Source organism: Chenopodium quinoa, unplaced genomic scaffold (genome assembly GCF_001683475.1).
Source record: "Chenopodium quinoa cultivar QQ74 unplaced genomic scaffold, ASM168347v1, whole genome shotgun sequence".
Lineage (NCBI taxonomy): Eukaryota > Viridiplantae > Streptophyta > Magnoliopsida > Caryophyllales > Amaranthaceae > Chenopodium > Chenopodium quinoa.
The window spans coordinates 192,107-203,225 of NW_018744504.1; the positions used below are offsets into that span (position 1 = coordinate 192,107).

Here is an 11,119-nt window from a genome sequence, read left to right on the forward strand (position 1 = left end):
TTCTATGGTTATAAATTTATGATGCATGTCTAATTTAATTTTATGGAGTAGTCTAGTTGTGGTTGCTTTAATTTTAGGGATAGATTCGTCTATTATCCTAATACCTTGTAGATTAACCATGTATGGGTGTGTTCGATAAGATTAAATATTATCTATTTTGATACTCGTAAGTTGTACATATTAGAGGTTGGATATTAAAAGTGTTTTAATATGGCTAATGGCTAGAATTAGATATTTTGATAGCAATTAGCCAATTATACTAAACCCTACTTAGATGTTTGATAGCAATTATACTAAACCCTACTTAGATGTTTGATAGCACTTATACTAAACCTTACCCTTGTTTATCCTCTATATCTGTCAACCTCTTTTATAATAATCGTTGAGTTGACATATCCAGTAGCATCGACATATAGTGTAACGTAAATTTATCCTCTTCACGTTGATAATCTCTTATTGACATTCAAATTAAGTCGTTAAAGTATTTGGAAATTGGTAACCAAATTGCATATGTACCCTTAGGGGAGAGCAAACCGGGTTTCCGGTCAAAATTTTAGGATCCAGACTTGGAATTGGTTGGAATCGGGTCCTAAAATTCGGATCATCGGGTATTGGAATTGGTTCAACCGGGTCCTAAAATTTAGGAATTGGTATTGGAACCACTGGATACCGGTTCCGGGTACCCACTTATGTATGTAATTGTTAAAATATAATACAAATTATAATTCTTATTTTAGTGTTCATTTTTAGCGTTAAATACTTATATTTATATTTGCATTAAGCTATTTGTATTTATGTTAGGTATTAATAATACTTTTTTAATTTACAAATTAAAACATATTTTTATCATTTAAAATTTGTTTAATTTAGCATATATTAGGTAACCGGGTACCCAACCGGTTTCGGTTCCAAACAGTTGAGAATTGGAATTGGTTATAACCGGGTCCTTAATTTATTACCCAGAATTGGAACCACCGGATCCAATTCCGGTTCCAGACCCACCGATTTCTAACCGGTTCCGGTTTCAATTCCGGGTATCCAGAATTTTTGCTCACTCCGGTACCATAATGGATATAAGTTCATAAAACATTTAATTTGAATCTACTAGTACCCCATATTATATTATAGTATTAAAGTGTATTAAGACATTGGAATAAATAAGATAAAATGATTTTTACAAAAATAAAAATGTAGTAGCATACTAGCATTACCAAAATTGTAGCAGAAGAATGAATGAGATGTCAATAGGATTATATAGGGAGAGTGATGTGTCCAGAGAAAAAAAAGGACAGAAGCAAATTAAAGGCAAAGTCTATAATGTGACTGAACGAATTAAAACAACAGGTCTGATCTGATAAATGATAAAATGGTGTATCTCTAATCTCTGTATCACATCTTTTGCCTTCTAACTCACGTTACATACTACTCGTAGAGAATAACTTAGCAGAGTAGTGTTTTAGACATGATGCATGATTCCCATCTACGGGAGTACAGTAGAAGAAAATAAGATCAAGGTTCCGGCAAATATATGCGATATGAATTAAACTTGACACAAAACGTTTAATTAAACAAATTGAATTAGTGTTGAGACTTTCAACACAAAAGTAACACAACTTAATAATCTGCAAAGGGAAAAATTACGGAGTACCATTATTGCCGAACATGATGATAAATCTTATGAACGAGCTAGAGGCTAGCAATTTTAATACGTACAATATGATAACATGACACAAACCGAACTACCAAACATGAATATAGTGAGTTAGCGCAACTGCGCAGGTGTTACCGACACATTTAATTCAATAGGTCAACTTGACTCTACACATTTAATTGTTTGTTAGTGTTGAGACTTGAGACTCCTATACCGATTTAGCTACGTACACGAACCCAACATGACCTGACAAAGTTTGTCAACTCTTCAAAATAATGAAGTACTATTACTTCATCCAGTTCATAAATAATTAGTTTGCATGCATAAAAATGTTATTAGTTCAAATCAATATCATCAATATCAATATATATTATTAAAACTCATGGCAAAACATGTTATTTTACCATATGTCACCAATTTTGCCATTTGGCATATGATGTGACGTAACATCATACCAGTCCATTAATGATTGAAAAACTCCATGCATTAACCTTCATATATTAATGTTTAACTTAATTGAAACATTCTTCATATGCATAACACCCTATTTAAATTTCTCGTGGAATGTAACTCCTTAATAATTACACAATAATAAATTTGAAAGAAATTAAACATTACTCTTTCTTTTTTTTTTTTTTTTGTGCGCATTATGGAGTAGTATATACGTACTGTAGTATATTGAGTTATTGACATCAAATTTATACATTGATTTATCACTTTTTATTTTCTTCACAGCTGATTGATTTATCATTTACACTATATTTATTAATGCAAAAAGTATTCTTATAGTCAAACCAGTTCATACAAGCAACAAACTAATTAAGTTGTCGTCTTTAAAAAAAACCACCACATAAAGCCCTCACTAAAATAAGCCAAAATATATATAGTTCGATTAAAATAATAAATTTATAATGACCCAAATTTATAATGACCCAAGACATCGCCCGGACCAATAACTAGTTATATAACAATTAGGCTTGGACAAAAATTAGAAAATGCACTTAATTATACATTAATATATATCTCACTTTAATTGGAGATGTAACAAATTTTATTAGTATAATATTGTATTTATTGAACTTTTTAAAGCTTTTGTGACGCTCAAAATGGTGCTTTTACAAAAACTTATATGATCAAATTCAATTTAATTTTAGGGTATGAGGTATATTTTGGTATTGACTAAGATTTTTTTTAGTATTTGTCAAGATTAATTGTCTCCTGTTTATGAGTTGGTTGAAATAAATCCTAAACAATGAAGCTTATTAATATCTTACTACCTTTGTTCTTTTATGTTCTACTCACTTAATTACTAATTACTTATAAATACGCAACTTTAGAAATTGAAAAAGGTGAATGAGTATAAGATAAAGAGAAATTGTAAGAAAGTCTGATTGCATAAGATAAATATAAATAAAATAAGAGAGTATGAGAAAAGGTGCAATTATGAAGTAGAAGAGGTAAGATGGTAAAAAATATACTACCTACGTTACAAGTTATGTGCAACGATTTGATATAAAGCAGAAAATGAAAATGTCTAATTGTTGCACATAACCTGCAACGGAGGTAGTAAAATAAAACACCTACCCAAGTCTGAAGTACGTGCTGCTTAACATTACGCTGCCTCCCATCAGGAATTGGGAAAAGAACCATTGGCTTAGATAACCCTTTCTCTCTAACTCTAAGAATTAGGTTAGTGCCTCAATCTTAAAAGACCTCTACACACCATCCCTTGGATAGTTGGCAGACGAGGATCATCCCATCCATCAACTCTTTCATTATTCACAAACCACAGAAGCTTAAGCCAGTTTAAAAGTGTATAGGCCATACTCAACCTGCACATTATGAGCATATCCTAAACCTAACCAGCAATTACAATTAAGGTTGAAGACAACAACTGAAGCTTTAAATTATAAACTGTAAAGTGAGAGAAGGAGCTCAGACCTCATCCAATAGAATGAAGAGAAAAATTAAAGCTAGAAAACTTAAAACCCCAAAAGAATTGGAGATCGAATGAACAAAAGTAAATTAAAATGGGTATAATTCAACAGCAGCAAAAGAAGTCATACATATTGAAATCAAACGAAAATAATCAAGCACAAAAACAGAAAACCAAGTAATAAACAAAATTTGGAATTACAGCACAACTTTACCTTACACAGCCTCCCATCTGGAATTGCAAAAGGAACTAAGTTAACCAAGTGAAAGCGGGAATTCAGCTGCAGAAGGTTCAACAAGTTACGAGAATGATAATCGTAGTTAAGATGTGAAAATTGTGTAAATCCACACAGATACACATCTCACAAAATCAATGAGTTATACCTAAATAAAATATGCTAATCACAGTCGAATATTTCTATTATCTGGACTACCAACAAACTAAAAGGCTACTGGCAAATCATTTCTACTTAGCAGTCCTATAATATCAGTTAGGAAATAACACAAATGTTCCTGATATTAGACACCCTTAAGAATTCTGCAACTTGCTACTTAGTCCTTGGCTCCTTGCAAGCACAATCAAACAAGTTGTACTCTTATATAAACTTAGAGGAATTTTCTGCATACCCAAGTCTGAAGGAGGTACTGCACAACATTACGCTGCCTTTCATCAGGAATTGCAAATAGAACAACTGGCTTTGAATGTTTCACAAACGGAACATCGTATCTGATGTAACCCATTCTCTTTAACTACATGAATTGGGTTAGTGCCTCAATCTTAAAAGACCTCTATGCACTATCCCTTTGTTAGTTGGCAGACGAGGATCATCCCATCTGTCAACTCTTCCATTATTCACAAATCACAGAAGCCTAAGCCATCTTAAAAGTGTATAGACAATACTCAATATCCACATTATGAGCATATCTAAACCTAACCACCAATTACAATGAAGGTTGAAAACAACTGCAGCATCAAATTATAAATTGTAAAACGAGAGAGGGAGCTCAGACCTCATCCAAAAGAATGAAGAGAAAAATTGAAGCTAGAAAACCCCAAAGAAGTGAAGATTGAATGAACAGGAGTAGATTAAAATGGGTATAATTTAACAGCAGCAAAAAAGAGTCATACATATTGAAATCAAATCAAACGAAAATAGTCAAGCACAAAAACAGAAAACCAAGTAATAAACAAAATTTGGAACGACTTTGTAAGAGCCAGAAAAGTCCTAACGCCGATCAGTTTTACCAATGGAGCGCTTCCCAGAGAAAAGATGTTTAGGTTTGAGATTAGGAATGACTCTATCTCCTTCTCCCTTACGAGCATCCTTGTTCCTTTTCTTGGCAGATTTTTTGGCAAGATTAATAGCTTTGCCCTTCTGGATTGAGTCCTTGAATCCTTCTCCTGGTACAAGTTCGCCAATTGGTGGTCGTGATCTCGACCTAGACCTGGATTGAGACGCAGAACGCATTTTCTTGTTGGATTGCTCAGTATCCATATCCATGGCATCTCCTCCCATATCTGGTGACCTCTGCCTCTTCCGACCCCTTGACTTGCTACGAGCTCTGTCGATTGCAGCAGACGGGTCGATGCCTAGTTTTGATAATTGCCTACCCATTCTCTCGGTTGTAAACTTCCTATCCTTGTCAAACTTCCTCGGCACAATAGGTCTGCTCCCAGCAGTGCTCTTTTTTAACCTGTGTTCTTGAATGAGCAAGCTTTTCTTTCTCCTGATTTCTGCCAGTGCCTCTTTCTCTTCTGCTGTCAATTCTTCACCATCCATCTCAAAGTCTTCCTCAGCCTCATCAGCAAGACGAAGCCCTTCTTCTCTCTCCAACTCTTCAAGTCTATGCAAGATATCAGGATCAACAAAATCATAAACATTGTGCCCATCAAGAAATTCTGGCATAATATCTTCTTTCCATTCATCATCTGCCAAGATATAATGCTTCTTCAAGCTAGCAGAGTATACACCAGCACCACCATTCTCATCCTCCAACTGCCTTTCAGTTATTCTTTGTTCCTTCTCCGCCTTTTCCATTGCTTCCTTGGCCTTGGCTTCAAGAGCCCCGGGAGGTATGCAAGGTGGTCTTTCCTTCTGGTCTCGAGGCTTTGGAACCGCCACATGGAAACGGTTCAAGCAGTCATTTATCTTCTTAGACTTCATCTTCAGTTCAACCCTCTGATCCAACAGCCTGTCACAGGCCGCATTCTTCACTGCAATAACCCCTTCTTCAGTCAGAGTACTCATGGTTAGAAGAACTCCCTCTTCAGTAGCCTCGCCTCCCTGGCCTACCACTGTTTTCAGAGCCTCAGCTTTCATTTCCATGACCAGCTTCTTATCTTCCTCAGGTATATTATCAAATGACTGCAAATCTGTCTTGTTGCACACTATGATCAATGGCTTATTCATGAAAAGAGATTTGATACTGTGGAAGAGGGCAGCTTGCTGGGCAATAGTATATCCACATGATCCTGAGATGTCCAAAAAGAAGAGCACTGCAGCTCGCAGATGTGCAAGAGCAGTGATACTGCACATCTCAATAATATTCCTATCTTCAAATGGTCGGTCCAGAATCCCAGGGGTATCAATCACTTGATACCTCAAATACTTGTAATCTGTATGACCCACAAAGAGTGATTTTGTTGTAAATGCATACGGTTGCACATCTACATCAGCCCTAGTAATCTTGTTCATGAACGAACTCTTCCCCACATTTGGGTAACCACAAATTAAAATTGTTCTTGTGTTTGGGTCAATGGAAGGCAACCTTGCCATATGTTGCCGAACTTGCTCAAGATAAGCCAAACTTTGGCTGATTCGTTTCATCACAGTGCACATTCGACCAAGAGCAGCAACTTTAAGGCACTTACATCTGTACAGTGAATCACCATACTTCAACAGCTTAACATAATCCTTGGAGATCTTTGAAATCAGATTTCTAGCAGTATTCACTTGCCCAAGAGCAAGCTTGTAATGATCCTTGTTGTAAAGAACATGGAGGAGATCACCATAAAAAGGATGGATATCGTCAAGCCTAGGGAACTCGTCAATAATAGCTGACAACTTTTCCTGAAAATTCTGTTGTGTGTATTTCACTTTCCGCATGTAAAACTGCCTAAGCCGAGAAATTGCATAACCTTTGTGGACAACTGTTGGGGTTTGTCGTTGAGTTCTAGATAGAACAATGTCTATCATTTCTTTCCCATTGGGAACCACAGTTATTTTCTTAAGATTATACTGCACCATTTTTACAAGCTTCTTATCAACCCTGAAGATAAAAAATAAAATCATATGATGGTTGAAATCAAAATGTTCACTATAGATTATAGAATAGAAAAATAAACAGAACACACATGAAAATCGAAAATCTGATTATTCCAGGTTTTTCACTATAGAATAGAAAAATACATTGAACACACATGAAAATAAAAAATCTGATCATTCCAGGTTTTTCAATATAGAATAGAAAATTAAACAAAACACACATGAAAATCGAATTTATCCAGGTTTTTCACTATAGCATAGAAAATTAAACAGAACACACATGAAAATCTAAAATCCGATTTCATTCGAGGTTTCTCACTATAGAATAGATAATTAAACAGAACAAACATGAAAATCGAAAAATCAATTTCAATTTAAGGTTACTCCTCAACCTCCACACTACGATTGACAAATCAAGAGCTCTGAAATCCATTTACCCCACAACTTGAACCATGGGATTAAAAATAAGGCAAATTTAGAATAAATTTGTACAAAGTAAAGCCTTACTTGAACAAATAATCTACTTGCAAACACAAAGATTAAAACTTTACCTAAAACCCTGAATATTTAGGGTTTAAGAGGGACAAATAATTTAACCAAAAATATAGTTTTAGCACTTAGACTATAACCATGTAACACTTTTTTTTCTTATCAGATTTCGGAGAAAAGTTCCATTTTCATAGCTCAGATGATATTACAGGAATAAAGGTTTATGTAAACAAATAATTGCAACCAAATTTGACTCAGTTTTCAAATTAAACTATTCTCACATAATAATATGAATAGCAATGAAATTCAAGCTATAATCCTTCTGTAATTACAACCAATTATTCAATAATCAATCCACCTTAATTAATTAAATTAACGATTAACAGTACTAGAGTGTAAAATTGATATTCAATTATTACAAAGAAGAAGGGGAAAAAAAAAAAGAAAGAAAAACATACCTCAGAAGTTGCTTCAATGGAGGGGAGAAAGCTTGGAGTGAATGGTAGAATCAAGAGCACAATGAAGAGGAAACGTTCTTCTGTATGTTGTGTGTATTGCCTAGCGGCTGCTCAAGTAGGTTAAACAAAGGCTGAGATTTTTTTCGGCAACCAACCTAAAATGATTTTTTTTTTTTTTTTTTTTTTTTTGAAAAATTTTTTTTTTTTAATAATAAAAAGTTAATTACTACTCCCTCCATCCCCAAGAAATTTAATTAAATAAATAATATTGTGTATGTATTGTAAATGATTTTAGTTCAGTAAAATAATTTCATATATCAATAAAAAAAGATCAATAAGTTTAAAAAAGAGATACGGAGTATAATATAAAATCAGTCAAAATAAATTTCAATTCACCAAAATAATTTTAGTTCATTTAAAATAATTTCAATTGAACAGAAATAAGTTGAAAAATTTAGCCTAAATATCAAAGTTAGGGGAGAAAATACAAATTTCTCACAGTGAAAATAATCTATGTTAATCAAGTGGCAACTTGTGTAAATAATTTGTGTTGGATACCGTGTCAAAACATTAAAATATTGCTACATATCCACTTGGAAATAAACCTTGGGTGAAAGGTTAACCAAGGGTATTGGTGATGAGTAAAAAGACATTGACATCTACATGTCAAACGTTATCAAGATGACGACTAAGCAAAAGAACTATGAACTTCGACCTTCGGCCACCAAGTTTGTAATTCGTTTGTGTGTAATTGAACTGTTTTCCCATTTTTGTTAGTGTTGTTGGATTTTGTTTTGGCAATTTTGGCAAATTGCAACATTAGCCACACTAAATAAAATAACCATTGATAAACAAACCTAATTCAAAAGCATAAATCAAACAAAATAACTTGACTATTTGCTAACAATGTCGAACCATCTAATTAATATCCAAAAAAGTTTAATCAATCAAAACCAATCTCGACTGCAATGGATAAACCACTGAACGAAGGAAAACTCAAAGGTTAACTATACCGTTATTTCTCCATATGTTATTAAGGTTTTTGTCTTACCGCCGAAACTGGTGGTGTTGGTGATGTCGAAGCAGCTTGAAGATGGGTTGGAGGAAGATGATGAAGATGGATGGAGGAAAGAGGAAGCAACTTATGTAATTATGTTTACTTGTTGAGTTAACACCAATAAATAACTAGAGTTGAACATAGTTAACTCAAGCATCCTACAAATTACATACGTAACCTTTAGTAAGTCGTTAAAGTTACTTATATTGCCCCTTGATAAACAACATAAGGTTCTCAACGTGAGCTGAGAACCCGAGCACAGCTCAAATTATAGTAAATATTGGGTTAAAAAAATAAAAATAAAAAAACTAGCTTATACATTTTGCACATGAAACGAGGCAAGCATTTGTGGCCATACAAGTACGTCCCATTGGACAATAATTAAGCTTCATGCCCTGTTTCTTCTACTCCTCAATTTGAGTGACGACATTTTTTTGCTAAAAAAATAAATTCGGGTTGTATCTCACAAAGTAAAGATTGCAAGAACTATATTAGTGTATTACAACTAGAGAAGTAAGAACTTTACTGCACTATTTTCACATAATTGTAGTGTCTGACACCATTCAAAATTGATTGTGTTTGTGTGTTAGGGTTGGTACTTAATGTGGTTATGATGTTGCATGATTTTGTGTAAGGTATGTTAAATTATGTTGAAGTTGCAATTTAATTTGTTGCGTGTTAAGTTCACTGACATCATAAAGAATATGTCAATTTGTAGTATAAAATTTTCAAGCTTCGAATTTGATTAGGGGTTGTGAAAGTATGAGTTTGAACCAAAATAGTAAATGGACAATACTTGACCTTATAATTTGAGTATTGATAATTTGGTTGTACTTTAGTTGCAAATCAACCCTGAGTCTCTGTCATTATAATACAATCAATTAATATTTTTTAGGGTTACAAATATGAACGACTGATAAGTGGTTTATTTGACCACTTACAGTGTTGATTTAAATCCAATTTTGTAATCTTTTCCCCTTTTTCTAACCCCTTTTTGAATGAAAATGTTGTATCTTGGCTTCGCCCTTTCTTTGCTTGTATCTGTCCATGTTTTGCAGGTACTATATCTCAATTTGACATGCACCCAAAGCATGGAGTAATGTTCAAAGCTTGAAGACAAAGAAGGGAGAGCCCGCTCTAAGGGGAGCGTGTGTGCACCTCTCCTGGAGCGGGCGCTCCTCAACTTCAGCAACAATCTGCCCAAATTCAGTGCCTGTGAGGAGCGGGCGTGCTCCTAACCAGGAGCGGGCGCTCCTACCTTTGAAGTTGAATTATGCCTATGCTGTGGAACAGGGGAGCGGGCGTGCACCCTGTGATGAGCGACCGCTCCTCCTTGACACTTTCAAATCTGACTTTTCACTGATGCAACTAGAGAAGGCGTGTAGTAGAAAGGAGAGAGCACTCCTCGCTGGTAATCCGTTTTATTTTGACGGATTTCCCTATGTCTTTCGGGGAGTATAAATACTTCCCCTTTAGCTCATTTGTAATGACTGAACAATAGCCTAGTTTTCAGAAATCTCTCTTAGTTTGAAACATTCCTTTTAGTTAATTTAGCTTAGTTTTCATCAAATCAAATCATTGTATTAGTGAAATTCAAGAATTATTCTCAAGGTTTGGCAATTTGTATTCAACATTTGAAGCTTCAATTAGTAATTTCTTCAACCTTCTTTTACTTAATTTCAGATTTTATTTGGTATTTATTGCATGTTACTTGAATCCTTTTAGTTTTTGATAATTCCTTGTTGGATGATAGTGAATTCGATTGTTCACCACTTTTCCCCAATCATTGAAGTAGTTAGAACCCTAATACTTGTTTGCATGTTGATGAATATGAGTTGTGAGTAGTCTTCTTGCTAGGGGTTGGGTGAAGCTCAACTTTTTAGGTTAATTATGCAAATGTGGGAGTAACATTGATGTTTGTATTGCAATTAAACTGATTGTATGAGATTGCTTGTTAGTTCTTCGTGATAGGATTAACTACCCTTGATCTAGGAGTTTGATAGCATGATATGCTTAGTTTGACATGGAAATGTGAATGAAGCATGACATTACTTATTGCAATTTGATTATGTATCTTCTATTGCTAAACTAATGAGGAATCTAAGTTTAGTAGTGTGAGTTGTTTCCTAATTGCACGAGGTTGATCTTACATATACTCCTTGCTATATCTTATCTATTTTACTCCCCGTTTGTCTAATTGCCTTGGTTGAGTGAATCCCATTCCCTAGTGTCTTTAATACATCGTTTTAGAACCATAATTTGT

The 11,119-nt window shown here is 34.3% G+C and overlaps 1 protein-coding gene across 1 annotated transcript; it reads right to left on the reverse strand.

The window, feature by feature from the left end:
• Positions 1-4,648: 4,648 nt before the first annotated feature.
• Positions 4,649-7,969, reverse strand: LOC110698286 (nucleolar GTP-binding protein 1-like). Its single transcript, XM_021875687.1, has 2 exons — positions 7,800-7,969; positions 4,649-6,856 (listed from the first exon to the last, which is right to left on the reverse strand). Exon 2 carries the CDS (start codon positions 6,832-6,834, stop codon positions 4,813-4,815), a length of 2,022 nt encoding a protein of 673 aa, XP_021731379.1. The 5' UTR covers positions 6,835-6,856; positions 7,800-7,969; the 3' UTR covers positions 4,649-4,812.
• Between the last annotated feature and the right edge of the window lie 3,150 nt (positions 7,970-11,119).